The following is a 15,538-nucleotide window of genomic DNA, read 5'->3' as shown; positions in this document are numbered from 1 at the left end:
GCTCCAACTGCAGCGGATGCTCTCCGTAACAAACCATGGCCGCCCCCATCTTTAAAAAGTCCACAGCCGGGGGAGGGCGGGAGCGGCTGCTCTAGACCGCCCCCTCTCTCTTTCTCGGCTCGGCAATGTGTGTTTCGTTTCCGTACAACAACATGGCGGCTGCCATTCGGGCACCGCGAGAGAGTCGGGGAGGCGGAGAGACGAGAAGGAAAGCGCCCGGGGCGCAAAGCATCTTCTCCTTCGCGACAGCCGCGCTGTCGTAAACCGGTGAATGGCTCCCGTGTGGCGAAGGGGGAGAGGCGAGCTGGGGATTGTGTGCGGCGGCGGCGGCCCTTCTCTCTGAGGCGCCTGTCCTTCTCCCCCCACCCGCCCGCCGCCATCGGAGAGACATGGATCCCAACCGGATCATCCAGGCGCTCAAGGGCACCATCGACCCTAAGCTGCGCCTGGCGGCCGAGAGCGAGCTGAACCAGGTGAGAGCGCCGCCTCCGGCCCCCCTCGCCGCCCCCGACCCGCCCAGGGGATCGCGGCGGAGGAGGCACTTCGGGGATCAGCTGCTTCCCCTCCCGCCAGGCCTCGGCGGAGGACGGGGCTTTGTTTCCCCTCAGGGGGCGGCCTCCCCCTCTTGCCTCGCCGGGGTGGGCGCGCTCTTTCCATCTCTGAGGAGAATCCTGTCACTGCACCTCAGGCGCGCAGCGCTCACCTCCCCACCCGAAAACAGCCTAGCGGTTTCCTTAACGGATTTACACGGCTATTCGCCTACATTCCTGTCCCGCCTCTCCGCCTCCCGACGTGCGCTCTTCCCGGGTTTTATCCCTCACGGTATAGGTGCCGGATCCCTGGGGGCCCAAGCCCCCACCAAATTTCCCATGAAGAGGCCGGGCACCCACAAATCCCGGCGCCAGGGCCAATGCACGATGCATGGCTCCAGGCACCCAAGGAGGCGCTCCTGCCTCACAGCCATCCTGTGAGGTGGTTTAGGCAAATCCCAGCTGGCTCTGGGATCAGGCAGCCAGCTTTCATGGGTTGAGTGCGGGATTTGAACCCAGGTTTCACCCAGCCAGGACCTTGGGTGGTCTCTCAGCCACAAAAGCTGACCCCTCCTCCCTGTGAAGCACCCTTCAGTCTTTTCAGCACCAGAGGACTCTGTCCAGAAAGGAGCCTGTGGGAGCGGGAAGAGGCACTTTGCAGACTTCCAGATTTACTACTGTGCATGTTTTCATGGACTAGAGCCCACACAAATCTAATGAGCGATCTCTAACCTTGGGAAAGCTTACCACCGGGCTTGTAAATAATCCCGCAGAGTTTGCTTGCCTGCAAAAGATGTTTACGCCTGGAAGAAGCGGACCATTTGGATCCCTTCCAGTCGGGATTCAGGCCTCATCATGGGACTGAAACTGCCTTGGTCGCACTGGTTGATGATCTCCGGCGGGCTAGGGACAAAGGTGAGAGCTGTTTCCTAGTTCTGCTGGATCTCTCAGCGGCATTTGATACCATCGACCATAACATCCTTCTGGACCGTCTTGAGGGGCTGGGAGCTGGGGGCACTGTCATACAGTGGTTCCGCTCCTTCCTCCTGGGCCATGTTCAGAAAGTGGTGGTGGGGGATGAGTGTTCAGACCCCTGGGCTCTCACTTGTGGGGTGCCTCAGGGTTCTGTCCTCTCCCCCATGCTTTTCAACATCTACATGCAGCCGCTGGGAGAGATCATCAGGGGGTTTGGGCTGGGTGTTCAGCAGTATGCGGATGATACCCAGCTCTACCTCTCTTTCAAATCAGAACCAGTGAAGGCGGTGACGGTCCTGTGTGAGTGTCTGGAGGCGGTTGGAGGATGGATGGCGGCTAACAGATTGAGATTGAATCCTGACAAGACAGAAGTACTGTTTCTGGGGGACAGGAGGTGGGCAGGTGTGGAGGACTCCCTGGTCCTGAACGGGGTACCTGTGCGCAGCCTGGGAGTCATTTTGGACTCACAGCTGTCCATGGAGGCACAGGTTAAATCCGTGTCCAGGGCAGCTGTGTACCAGCTCCATCTGGTACGCAGGCTGAGACCCTATCTGCCTGTGGACTGTCTCGCCAGAGTGGTGCATGCTCTGGTTATCTCCCGCTTGGACTACTGCAATGCACTCTACGTGGGGCTACCTTTGAAGGTGACCCGGAAACTACAACTAATCCAGAACGCAGCAGCTAGACTGGTGACAGGGAGCGGCCGCCGAGACCATATAACACCGGTCTTGAAAGACCTACATTGGCTCCCAGTACGTTTCCGAGCACAATTCAAAGTGTTGGTGCTGACCTTTAAAGCCCTAAACGGCCTCGGTCCAGTATACCTGAAGGAGCGTCTCCACCCCCATCGTTCTACCCGGACACTGAGGTCCAGCACCGAGGGCCTTCTGGCGGTTCCCTCCCTGCGAGAAGCCAAGTTACAGGGAACCAGGCAGAGGGCCTTCTCGGTGGTGGCGCCCTCCCTGTGGAATGCCCTCCCACCAGATGTCAAAGAGAACAACAACTACCAGACTTTTAGAAGACATCTGAAGGCAGCCCTGTTTAGGGATGCTTTTAATGTTTGATGTATCGTAGTATTTTAATATTCTTTTGGAAGCCGCCCAGAGTGGCTGGGGAGGCCCAGCCAGATGGGCGGGGTATAAATTATAAATTATTATTATTATTATTATTACTTGCTTCCTGGGGGCTGGCAGAGGAGGGAGGGAAAGCTCTGTCCCCGCTACAGCAGCCCTATACTATGGCCGTGTACAAGCCATACATTTAAACCACATCCTCCCCCGTAAACTGTCATTTAAGTGTGCTGGGAATTATAGCTGTGTGAGGGATAAGCTACAGTTCCAAGGATTCTCTAGGGGAAAGCATTGTGCTTTGCATGTGCTTTAAATGGGGTGTACACAGCCCAAGTTGCTATGCTGGGTTTGTACAAGGGGGCTTCCCTCTGGCAAAGCACTTGATTTCTGTGCTGGGCATAGTCTGTGACCACCTGTATCCAAAATGGTTTTCCAATAGAACACCAGATGTGAAACCTGTAAATACTATGGTGGTGTTTATTTGTTCCTTTGAAAAAAAGAAAAAGAAAAAGAAGAAAAAAGAAAAGAAAAAGAAAAGAAGGGACATGATACTTCATCTGTCTTCAGCTAGTCTTTCACTTGCCTGCATGTCACCTATAGCTATTAGGCTAGTTCTTACATACAAGACTAGTTTGGACATTAAAGATATGTCAATCTACAGGGGGCCAAAAAACGCTGCTGTTTTAAGAGAAAAGTGTGTGTGTGTTTGCTGTAACAGACTGACATGGCAACCTCACTGAAAGTTCTGTTCACTTTCGTTTGGCTTTTAAGCAGACATCTCAAGTTTTGAAGGTTGACAACAGGTTTTGGAATTTGGGGCTCCCTGGTTGCTATTGTAGGTACTCTACAGCAGTGTTCCCCAACCCCCGGGCCGCGGCCCGGTGCCGGTCTGTGGATCATTCGGCACCGGGCCGCCCGAGGAACTTCAAATCATTTCACTGTGGCAGACGGCCGAGGCGCAGAGCATTGCGCCCTCTCAAGCCCGCCCATTGTGTGACAATAGCGAATGAAAATTCGCTATTGTTACACTGATGCTCCTCCTGGCCAATCAGGGAGCGGGTCCTCCCGCTTCCTGATTGGCCGAAAGGCAAACCTCACGCCATTGGCCGAGGAGGAGGCGCCACGGGAGGACTGAGGACTCGAGTTCGGAGACGCGGGGACTGAAGAGAAGCTGCTGTGAGGTAAGTGCACGGAGGGGGGGGGGGGACTCAGCTCAAAACAAGTGGGCCACAGAAAAATTATCAAACATTTACTGGTCCGCAGCGATAAAAAGGTTGGGGAGCACTGCTCTACAGGTCTTAGACTTGTGGCTTTTAATTTCACAACTTTTTTTAACCATCCTAACCATTTTTTGGTGGTGAAATTCCTTCATGCTAAAACCTATGGTAGTTCCTATGATTCTTCAGCATAGCTTTTTTTTTTTTTTGACAAGTTGACTTCTTCATCAGCATCCCTCTGGAATTTTGATATTTTGAAGCTAGATTGTGAACTTTTCCAACTTTTTTAAAGGTTGTCAAATTAATTACAAATCAGCAAGCAGTAAACTTCTGTTGCAAGCCCCACTGAACTCAGTGGGACTTCTTTCTGAGTAGGCATGTATAGGATTCTTTGCATGTCAAAATAAAATGCCTCACTTTATGGAATCATTATATGTGTACATTGAAGGTTAGTTCACAGTCCCTTAATGATCAAAACTACTGCTAAGCAACCACATGAGTGACAGTCATATTAGATTAGGATAGAAGATCCCAAATCATTCACAAGTCAGTGGCAAGATTCTGTGGTAACTGGATTGTTCAAAAAGAGTCATGTCAAAAAACATCAAAGCTATACCTGAGAGAGAGCAGAAGGTTGTTGAATTTCAGCTTGGAATCAACATGCTTCCTGTGATCTAAGAATTCTTAGCTGCTCACATACATATCTACTTTAGATAAAAAAGATCCAGGAACTTGTCAGATTGCCAACTTGTAGCTTTATTTGTACAAAGCTTTTTTTTGTAATTTTCATAATGTAAAATGATATCAACACAAAGCAGTATATTACTCAAGTCAACTTTGACAGGGCATACAGACTGTAATCCCCCAGCACATCTTTACATCCAAACTAGCCCTAAAAGTTTTCAGTTCCTGCATATAAATACACATAACATGTTCATTTGGTTGTGATTCTGACAATGGAAATGAAGGTAAAAATGGTCGGATGGGGGTGGTGTCAATGAAAGCTTAATTTCCTAGCTCTTGTTTGGTTCCATACTTTTTCTAAAAAGAAGAAGAGCAGAATGTGATTTTCTACATTATGTTGTTTGAAGTATATGTTACCTTTGGCCTTCATTGCAGAAGGGTAATAAAAGAAAGGTCAGCAACTGACAGCTCCTAAGTCAGGAGTCGCCAACCTGATGGGTACATTTGCAATCTGGACAACAGTTGTGGGCATCCCACACATGCCCTATTCTAGTTGCTACAATAGAATGCTCCTTTTTAGCCTAATTTCAGCAGAGGGAGGGGTTCCAGGGAAGTTGGACACATTTGCATGATTCAGAAGCTTCAAATAGCAAGTTTGTGAATTGTGTGTGGGGGCCTATCTGAGTTATTATTATTTCTATTATTATTTCTATTGTTATGCATCATCTATGTTTAATGTTACGGGGCCATAGCTCTGTGGTAGAGCAATTGCTTTGCATACAGAAGGTCTCAGGTTCAGTCCCTGGCATCTGCAGGTGGGATTGGGAAAGTCTCTCATCTGAAGCTCTGGAAAGCTGCTGCCACTCAGTATAGACAATATTGAGATGGATGGACCAATGGTCTGATATAAGGCAGCTTCTTATTTTCACTGCTTGTTTTGAAAGAAGCCAAAGGAGAGCCTTAATGACCCAGATGGAATTCTGCCCTTTATCCATAATTCTCTCTTGCTTTAATTTCTGATACCCAGATTTAGGCTTTCTTTTTTTAAAAAGGTATCCAACGTATATATTGTGGCATTCATCCTGGGTGAACAGCAAAGGAGGTATTCATTTTTAAAGAGGATCAGATCGGTTACAGTTTTACTTTTGTCCTTGACATGCTGACACATTTAGCTGCCAGCTGCTGAATGAGGTCTTCGAAAGCTTCTAGCAGATTTTAGTAAATCAATGCCACAGTGATGCTAATGCAGTTCCCATTTGGGAGAGTTAAGTATAGTGAAATGTCGTCAAAAGAATGCAACAGCTACAGACTTCTTAGGATGTACTCCATTAGTGACTGGTGCTGATCCATCAGTACCTGGTCTTGCATTTCCTTTGTGCTTGTGCTATTGCAGAGTGCCTGGTGCAGTGGAATCTGGCAGAAAGTAGAGGGTCTGGGAAACTAAAGGGTTCTTGGTTGAGCCAAGAGGGGATGTGAAGGCCACCCAGTCAGCCATATCAAGTCAAAGGCCAACCACCTACTACAAATAAAAGATATTTCAAGTGTGGAAGTTGGTGTGGTTAGGTGAATGCAGGAGTGTTATGGGCAGTACAGTATACAGCTACTCTCCTGCCCCAGTGGCTAAAGTTCAAATAAAATATGAGGGACAGGAGAGAAACCATTTAAGGAACTTTGGAAATTGTTAGACGTTTTAATGTTGTGTGATTTCATATCCAGCAGTCTTTTTTTCAATTAGAAGCTCAATCACTCAGAATAATTTTCCTGAGTTCTCTGGTTGGGTTGATTTTTTGTGATATCGGAAAATGCCTTTTCCAGTGATAAATGGAAATTTCCATCAGAATGACTGTGGCCAGGCTGACACCTTTTTTCCTTCTTCCAGTTATTTTAATTTATTCCCTGATGCACAAAAAAGTATGTAAAAGTCAGCACCGAAAATTACCTTAAAAATATGTTGCATAAAATTAATATAGGAAAGTAGTACTTTGAATGTACTTTGTACTTCTCAACTGTTTATGAAGGTAATAGTGTTTTATTAGAAGCTTTGCTGTTGCAAGAAGCAGCAGCAGCTTTGCTGTTGCTTATAGTTTGGAGGTGGAAATAGTATTATTATTTTCCAATTTTATTAAAGAAAAAAATGGTCAAAACCACAATTGGATTCAAGAGCAGAACAAGCCAGCTATTCATTTGGAGTGTGTCCACCACATGCTCAGCCCTTCAAACTGGTACTTCAAACTGCTTAACTTTGCAGGAGAACATCTGATTTGGAAGGAAATAATCTTTTCCTTATTCATGGCAATAAAGAATCATAGAATTGTATAGTTGGAAGGGACTCCTAGCATAATCTTGTTCAAGCCCCCGCAATGCAGAAATCTCAACTAGATCATACATGACAGATGGCTATCCAACCTCTGCTAAAAAAAACCCTCCAAGGAAGGAGAGTACTACAGTTTAACTTGTTTTACAATATATGGTGCTTTTCTGATTGACTTTCTATGCATTTCAGTCCTACAAGATCATCAACTTTGCTCCCAGCCTGCTACAAATAATAGTTTCTGATCAAGTGGAATTCCCAGTCCGACAGGCGGGTGAGCAGAAATTATTTCTATGTGTTATGCTTAGAATTTGGTTTGATAGTCATACATATCCAAATTCAGCTACTGTTTCTTACTTTGATGGTTTGCTTGCCTTGGCTACTGAGACCTAAAGTTCAGAACATGTTCCAGCAAAACAAGGAGGGTGCAGTAAAGAGCCTGTGAGGAGAGTCCCAAGGGCTCTATAAGGGCTGCCTTTGGACCTTGGGGTTTTTTAAAATTATTATTCAGCAGTCTTCCATGTGCTAGGACACCAGGACTTAGGGATGTTTTTCTTCTTTCACTTCAGCTGCTATTTACTTGAAGAACATGGTGACGCAGTACTGGCCAGACCGAGAGCCACCACTTGGAGAAGTGATATTTCCATTCAACATTCATGAAAATGATCGGCAACAGATACGGGATAACATTGTGGAAGGAATTATCCGTTCTCCAGACTTAGTGAGGTATGTCAGGCTTGGGGACATGCATCAGAAATCCCTGAATTGTGTTCCAGGGAGAACTAATGCTTCCATTAGGTATGAATTATGCAGATCATGCTACTTTACGTCAGTTTCTACTCTGTATAATTCTTTTTGAAAATTGTGGTTTTCAAGGAGGTGATGGGTTAGGAAGGGTAATGGAAAGTAAGCTAAAGGACCTGGAGTCACTTCTGTAATAATTCTTAAGTGGAGGCTTCCCAGAGAGCTGTTTCTAAAGAAGATGGTTTGGATATTTCATGTTAAGGTCTAAATGAGAATTGTAGAGAGGCAGGCTAATGAACAAAGGGCAATTAAAGCTGAAATATTATATCCTTTTGTCACACCAAGAAAGTTTTGTTTCCCAGATGAAGATAAAGAAAACGCTTTATAATCCTTTTTTGACCCAGTCTAGATGATAAAGATCTGTTCTTACCCTGCCTGCCAGCTGTTCCACATGAGTGTGTAATGGGGAAAGTCTGTAGTTCCTTGGTAGAGCGCAGGCTTTGCATGCAGAAGGATCCAGGTTCAGTCTCTGATGTTTCCAGATCGGCTGGGAAAGATTCCTGCCTGCAGCACTGGAAAGCCGCTGCCATTCAGTGTGGACACTACTGAGTTAGATGGACCAATGGCCTGGCTTGATATAAGGCAGCCTCCTGTGTACATGTGCAGGCCTGCAGAATCCAGAAATGGGCTGTGTGATTTGGTTTGAGTGTGTGGATATATGCACATGGGCCCTCTGCAGACATTAGGTCTATTCATGGATTTAAGGTGGCCCAGTGGATGATACCATCTCACTGTCCCACTGCATATAACTTCTAGGTCACCCAGGATTGACCCTGGGTTAATCATAGAGACTGATGGTCTGCAAGTTTGCAAATCTTGAGTGCTTTAGTTTCTAGTAGTCATTAATTTGTGTGTATGTTGTTTATTTTGTTAGTCCATTGCTCTCTGATAACTTGAGGAGGAAGGAGAAGACACCAGCAATATGGTTTCATTACACAGTATCCAACTAAACAGTTCCGCTAGTGCAATGACTTCTAGGTGTTTTATGGAACTGCCCTGCCCTGCCCTCTCCTCTCCCTGTATGACCCTTAAACCTGTTCTTGGGTTTCCCCCAACCCTTCAGAGCAGATTTATAGGACACGCAGGGCATGTGCAGGGAAGTTCCAATCCATAGCTAAAAGGCCTTGCACTAGTGGAACTTTGTGGTTAGATACTGCCCATAGTTACACTGAATGTGATTTCACATATATCCCCTCATCCTGTCTTTGTCTTTTGAAAGGTTTCTGATACTCTCCTTTTGTGGAGGATTGTCTGATAGCATTTATTACAGGAGAAAGTTTTCTCTGGGTTTCTGATATGCTTAAAGAATTTGCTTCTCAAACTGTTTACCAGAACGTGTGACTTGCTGACACTCTCTTCTTCTTCCCCAACCTTTCAGGGCCCAGCTGACAATGTGCCTCCGCACTATTATCAAGCATGACTTCCCAGGTCACTGGACTGCAGTGGTGGACAAAATAGGCTATTACTTGCAGTCTCCCAATAGTGGGAGCTGGCTTGGAAGTCTGCTGTGCCTGTACCAACTCGTGAAGACCTATGAGTAAGTGGATCTTCTTCTGGGAAAGCCCCTTGCCCAGTAGCCTTGCTCATACAGATGGCAGTGTCTGGAGAGCACCTCCAAATACATGCATGTACCCCTCCTTTTGCCTTGACTGGTTCCTTGGAGAAATAGCTTCTCAATTCTCAAAGTAGAATGTATGTGTGGGGAGGGAGAAAGACAGGAGTCCACCCATGTGCTCAGGAGAAGGCAGCTCTAGCAAATGGGAAGCAGTCCTTGCATTCATCAAGGTTAGGGCAGAGTGAGTAACATGAGAAGAGAGACTCATCCTTTTTTCCAGATGAAAGTAGATGGAGCTTGATTGCTGTGTGCAATATGTGAGTCAACATGAAGGTTCAAGTAATTATCAGATTACTTGATAATGCTGTACAGCTGTGTAAATTATAACATATTCGCCATATGTCTCTGATTTGCTGTGCTGAAAAATGGATAAAAATGGTCAGGCAGGGGTGGAAGGATGGCAAGCAATACTGAATCTTTTCCTTAAAATGTAGAAGAATTAGGACAAGTGTAAAAGTTTGCTCCCTAATTGTTTCTGGGTCTGGCTACTTCTGCAGATATAAGAAGGCCGAGGAGAGAGAGCCCCTCATCGCTGCAATGCAGATATTCTTGCCTCGGATTCAGCAGCAGACAATCCAGCTCCTTCCTGACAACTCCCATTACTCTGTGCTCCTTCAGAAACAGATCTTAAAGATTTTCTATGCACTTGTTCAGGTATGAGTCTCTGCACGTAAAGCAATCAGATTATAGAGAGTTCTGGGGTGGGGGTGGGGGTGGGGGACCCTCTGCATCATTTCCCTTAAGAGGCATACTTCAGAGTGTTTCATTCACTTCAAGCTTGCTTACTTACAAATTTGGATGTTTAAGATTACAGTCTTAGGCCTGGACTTCACAGTATTTCAGAAAAGAAAAAAATGCTAATGAGAGATTGTAACGCCTTACAATAAGCCTGCAACTTGCACGCGGGTTACGTTCTGAGGATTGTGCCTAAAGCCAAAATCATGTAGAGTCAAAACACATTGGGTGTACAGTAATGGCAGTTGGAATTGCCAAAGTCTTTTTTCCTGAATTTCCTCCCCCTTTTGAATTTTTTTTGCCAAGTGCATAAAGCTGAATGAGCACAAGGTGTGTAAGTTGCAGGCTTACTGTGCGTTTATAAGTGCCCCTGGAATTGACATATTTAGTCTTCTTTAGAAAGTCCTTAACTATGTAAGCATAAACAGTTTGACTGTGTAAAGTGGGGAGCTCTCTGTACTTAAGAAGGCTTCCTGGACGTTGTAGAAACCAAGATTTCCCTTCAAATGAATGGGGGCCTTCTTTTCTAAGTCTAATTGCTGTGCAGGGAGGGAAACTGATGAGGAGAGGCAATATGCAGCCCTGACTTAGAACACCTTTTCTGCGTTCCCTTTCTGTTACTTCTGTGTATCACAATACTTCCACACTTCCCCCCATGCTTCTTCTGTATTCCTCTGTGAAACTCCTGATGCACTCCTCTTAAATAAATCCCTGAAAGTCATTGCTGCCCATGGATGACCAGGTGACTATCACATAACATACACTCCCAGGGCATTAAGAAAGGTAGTTCTACCCTTGGAGCAAAAATAAATAAATAATTCAGCTGCGTTGTGGTGTTGTATCAGTAGTATAATAAATTGTTTTCTTTAATAAAAACAAGGTGTAATCTCTGGATTCTAGTGCAAAGAATATAGTCTGGAAACACAGCAATATCTTTACTCTTTGTGTGTGACACCCCGCCCCACCCCGTCTTTTTCTTCCTTTCTTTAATTCCAGTATGCACTGCCACTTCAGCTGGTGAATAACCAAACTATGACTCAGTGGATGGAGATTTTCCGGACTATCATCGACAGAAGTGTGCCTCCTGTAAGGATTATATTACTGGGCAACACTAACGCCTTTGGGGAATAGGAAAGGGGGAAGTGTAGCTTAAGGGGCATATTAACTTAACCTCACCCCCAATTTGCAGTGTTATTAGAGGCTTATCCTCTAGTTGTATTCCAGTATTTTAAAAAAGGAGGCAGAAAGAAGCACAGGAGCAAGCACTGGAGCTTGGGGGCTTGCACTGGAGTGGAGCAGGCAGAAGGTACTGCTCAGTTGACTCAGTTGTAGAAGCTGATATTGCCCGTTCCCTTTCATGCTTGAAGATTGCTCCAAGACCTAAGTATGTACAGTGATGTAGCTTAGCCAGAACCTACCCTTAGTCCATGAGGATTGAGACTCAAGCTGTGGGGTTCCTGACATATGCAAGTTAGTTTTGCACGATATATTATACAAGCTTTAAAGATGCACAGTTTTGGCTTGATGTTCTGTGCATGCTATGACATGCCAGGGCAAGGTCTGAAGGCACCTGATGCTGCAGCGTTGCTGAAGCCAAGCAGGTCTGAATCTAGTCAGTGCCAGGATGGCAGATGGTTACGAATCCTATGTATCTTGCATTGAGTTTTACCATGAATAGAAAATAAGCAGGATATAATTCATAACGTATCAAAAGGTATGGGGTGGACACTACAGCCTGCATAATCTGTGTAGTCTGCAGAGTATGAACCATGTGGAATTTGCCTCAGTAACAAATTCTGCGGGTTTTGTATTGCTGGTTTCAGAGAACAGTCTCAAAAGAAGTAATTTTCAGTCTTTTTACAGTGCTATCCTAAGCATGTTTGTTCAGAAGTAAATATCACTGTGTTCAGTGGGGCTCTTTTGATTATGAATCTTCATATTTTAATGTTTGTGTTAACTGGTCTTTATACAATGTAAACCACTTCAAAGCCAATTTTGGTGCTAGGTGGGGTGTGTGTGTGTGTGTGTGTGTGTGTATGTGTGTATATATATATAAGTTTCGTTAATGTTCAATGTTAATTTGTGTACACATTGGCTGATAGTTATTTCCTTTCATTAGGAGACTCTGCAGATTGATGAAGATGATAGGCCAGAACTAGTATGGTGGAAATGTAAGAAATGGGCCTTGCGGATTGTTGCTCGCCTTTTTGAAAGGTAAAATGCTAATTAGAGCAGATTTTCTGAACACTGTTTTTCTCAACACTATACTTCAGTCATTTGTCTATATATTTAATGCAGAGGTTTCCAAACTCTGTGTCATGACACGTTTGTGTGTTGCATGAATACTCCCTGCACCCCTCCAGGGGCTAGAAAGGGGTTAGTTTAACCTCTGGTTTGCTAGTAAAACTGAATTACTGTGTCGCGAAGTGAGGCATGTCTAAAAAGTGTGTCACCAACATTAAAAGTTTGGAAAGCTCTGATTTAATGTAAAAAAGTATCCTTACAAATCTAAAACAGGAGCAGAAACTTCCAAACTTCTTATGGCTGCACCAGAGGGGGGTGTGTATGAGAGAGTCATAGTCACTTGTGCCTGTAACAGTAAACCAAGGTTTAGCATTGTGTCTGAACAAGCTCTGTATGTTCTTTCACACTTTTGTTCACATCTTTTGAAAAAGTTTTACCAATTTTACTGAAGGTCTCCATTGAATATTTTCTTTTGCTCATTTTCTGTTTCTCATCTTGCAACTATTTATCGAATTTGTATATCATTCTTCATCCAAAGATCACAAGGTTAAATGAGAACATAAATTACATAACAGAAAACCCAAAAACAAACTAGAGCTATTTTGAATATATCTAGAGCGTGCCAAATCAAGCCATGCCCCATTAGTCATCTTACTGCTTGCCTGGAGTCAGGAAGTCGGGCAAGCCACAATGCATGGTGGGTGGACTGTGTTTGGCTTCGTACATAAGAAGTGCAAGTCACAAGATATGAAGGCCTTCTTTAGTAGAGTGATACCTTTACATCTTTGTCACATCATTCTTTCAGCTCTTAAGAGAAGACCAGTTTGCTTAATGTGAAATCTGTCTTTTACTATAGGAGGGGTATAACACCTGCATGTAGTTAGCCAAGGGGAGTCACAGTGAGTGTATGCATCCTTGTTGCCTTGAATGGTCCTAGATTTTGCTTCCCTGCTTTTCTTCTTCCTTTGGTGTCCAGGATTATTCTGAGCACTCTTTTATACATGACCAACTTTAGTGGCATGTGTACACGTTAACCTTCAGTTTATATACTTGCTTTGGATTCTTTCTTCAAGGTATGGCAGTCCTGGGAATGTAACAAAAGAATATTTTGAATTTTCTGAGTTCTTCTTGAAAACCTACGCTGTAGGAATCCAACAGGTAAACATCCGCCATTTATTTTATTAGTATGATAGTTCCACAGCAGGAATTTTTCACTTGTCCTTTATGTATCATTTCTTTAACGCAGGGATGGGGAACTTGTGGCCTTTAAGATGTTGTTGGACTGCAAATCCCATTATCTCTAGCCATTGGCCTTGCTGTCGGGGGCTGATGAAAGATGAAGTCCAACAGCATCTGGAAGACCACAGCTTTCCCATCCCCACTTTAAGGCATTCATTCCCTTGCTTGAGTTATTGGCTGTTGCACAACAGAAGGAATAGCAGATGCACCCCAGGAACCTGGGTAAAGAGGGGAGGGCACTCATAGTGAAACTATTCGCAGGGCCATTTTAGGATAATCACAGATGGTTAGTGCTCTCTAGGTAGAAGCCTCATACCATCTAATATTTAGATCCCCCTTGTCAGGAACTTGTTAGGAATCTGCTTCACACTGAGTCAGACCACTGCCTTGATTGACAGGCAGCAGCTCTCCAGGGTTTCAGACAGGGTTATCTTCCAGCCCTGGTTGAGCTTGGGACCTTCTGCACACAAAACGTCTGCTCTATCACTGAGCTATAGCCCTTAGTTTTCTAGGGTGCCCCTTTTCTCAAAATGAACTGCTGATTTTTTTTTTATTATTGTAAGCCTCCACCTGCACCTCTCTCGCCTCCATTTTGGCCAGTAGGTCCTCCTCAGATGATCAGATTTGACCATTGGGCTTCCAGTTTCTGCTCCCTGTTGTATGTTGTTACAGCAAATCTTTCCCATGGCTACCATGTTCAGGGATGATGGTGGTAATGGAAACAATCACAATGTTCTAATTTTAAGGACAGATTTTCAAATGCAACCTGATATATGTTGTTTTTCCTTTAGGTGCTCCTAAAAATCTTGGACCAATATAGGAAGAAAGAGTATGTTGCACCACGTGTCCTTCAGCAAACATTAAACTATCTGAACCAAGGGGTCAATCACTGTATAACCTGGAAGCAGATGAAACCACATATGCAGGTCAATACAAAAATAGTGATTGGTGTCCCTGCACAAATACTGAGGATTTGAGCTAGAGCTTTTCATGTAGTGTTGGAGCTTGAAAAATTAATTACAATAATTAACATTGCAATTACTATAATGGGAATGCAGTCACTTGGACAGAAATAGCCAGTCAATAGCATATTTATTTCATTTATCTGTATTTTATTCCACACCATCTGTAGGATTTGGAGTGGGCTGGCGCTCTCTCTCTCTCTCTCTTTGTGTGTGTATCTATCTCCCACCCCTGCCTGATAACATTTAGTAATGTAAAGTGTGTGATGTGACATCATTGCACTAGCTGCTGGATTTGGTGGGTCCAGTATGCAGCACACTGTACTGTTGCAGGATTCATGATGATGATTTGTTGGGGTGAGGACTTGTGTTTGAATGATTAATAATGCGATTTTGCTCTGTTGAACATTCTCTTTGCTTTTTTTCTTATTAGACTGTGTGTGAAGAAGTAATCTTTTCCCTGATGTGTTATAAAGATGAGGATGAAGAGCTCTGGCAAGAGGACCCCTATGAGTACATCCGCATGAAATTTGGTAAATATGGTAAATATGTATTATGCATCAGATTTCCTTGCTATCAATGGTATTATTTCCCAGTAGCACCCAATGTTTGAACAGATTACTATACATTCAGATGTATACAGTGAGAAGTTTTGTTTGTTTGCACCTGTAATTTTGTTAGTATTTAGGCAATATAACAAAAGGAGATAAAACAAAAAAGATGGCAAAGTAGGACATCCCCCTGTTTAACCTGTCCATTGCACTCCATCCCAAAATAACAGTTTGCTTAAGCCCCCATAAACTATGATTGTGGTGAGGTGTCTGTTAAAAACACAAAATGAGGGAGAGACAGTAGGATATTGGCTGAAAGCTGTTTACTTCCATTAGTGATTGCTCATTTAAGAAATAAAAAGAGCCTTGTTGGGTTGTCCTTGTTCTGTCAATTTCAGAATGATTTGTCAAAATGTTCTTGTTAAAGATTGTGCAGTAACACTTGATGTGGTTTTCTGTTCTTGTTCTTTTTGTTGTTGTTGAAAACTTGAAAGATGTCTTTGAAGATTATGCATCCCCTACAACAGCTGCTCAGATACTTCTGTACACTGCAGCAAAAAAGCGAAAAGAGGTACTTATAATACAAACGCTATGACATTAT

At 44.3% G+C, this 15,538-nt stretch overlaps 1 protein-coding gene across 6 annotated transcripts in view; it reads left to right on the top strand.

Moving 5' to 3' along the window:
- Positions 1 to 275: 275 nt before the first annotated feature.
- IPO8 (importin 8) overlaps positions 276 to 15,538 on the top strand; it is a 39,650-nt gene continuing 24,387 nt past the window's right edge. For 2 of the 6 annotated variants that reach the window (XR_014160794.1, XM_081878837.1), the window contains exons 1-11: positions 276 to 473; positions 6,980 to 7,061; positions 7,357 to 7,513; positions 8,970 to 9,128; positions 9,704 to 9,860; positions 10,938 to 11,027; positions 12,061 to 12,155; positions 13,259 to 13,343; positions 14,216 to 14,350; positions 14,820 to 14,928; positions 15,432 to 15,508. Coding sequence is in view for 5 of the 6 variants with exons in the window: in XM_081878837.1 (XP_081734963.1) it covers positions 390 to 473; positions 6,980 to 7,061; positions 7,357 to 7,513; positions 8,970 to 9,128; positions 9,704 to 9,860; positions 10,938 to 11,027; positions 12,061 to 12,155; positions 13,259 to 13,343; positions 14,216 to 14,350; positions 14,820 to 14,928; positions 15,432 to 15,508 (1,230 nt within the window). In the remaining variant the exon portion in view is untranslated. Of the gene's footprint in view, positions 474 to 702; positions 793 to 6,979; positions 7,062 to 7,356; positions 7,514 to 8,969; positions 9,129 to 9,703; positions 9,861 to 10,937; positions 11,028 to 12,060; positions 12,156 to 13,258; positions 13,344 to 14,215; positions 14,351 to 14,819; positions 14,929 to 15,431; positions 15,509 to 15,538 lie in introns of those variants that run through there. The other 4 variants (XM_081878838.1, XM_081878839.1, XM_081878840.1 and 1 more) reach the window with 4 other exon arrangements.

This window comes from Podarcis erhardii (genome assembly GCF_964252035.2).
Source record: "Podarcis erhardii genome assembly, chromosome: 10".
In the NCBI taxonomy this organism is placed as follows: Eukaryota; Metazoa; Chordata; class Lepidosauria; order Squamata; family Lacertidae; genus Podarcis; species Podarcis erhardii.
The sequence above is the reverse complement of the archived record's forward strand: the minus strand, read 5'-3'. Positions and strand labels throughout refer to the sequence as shown.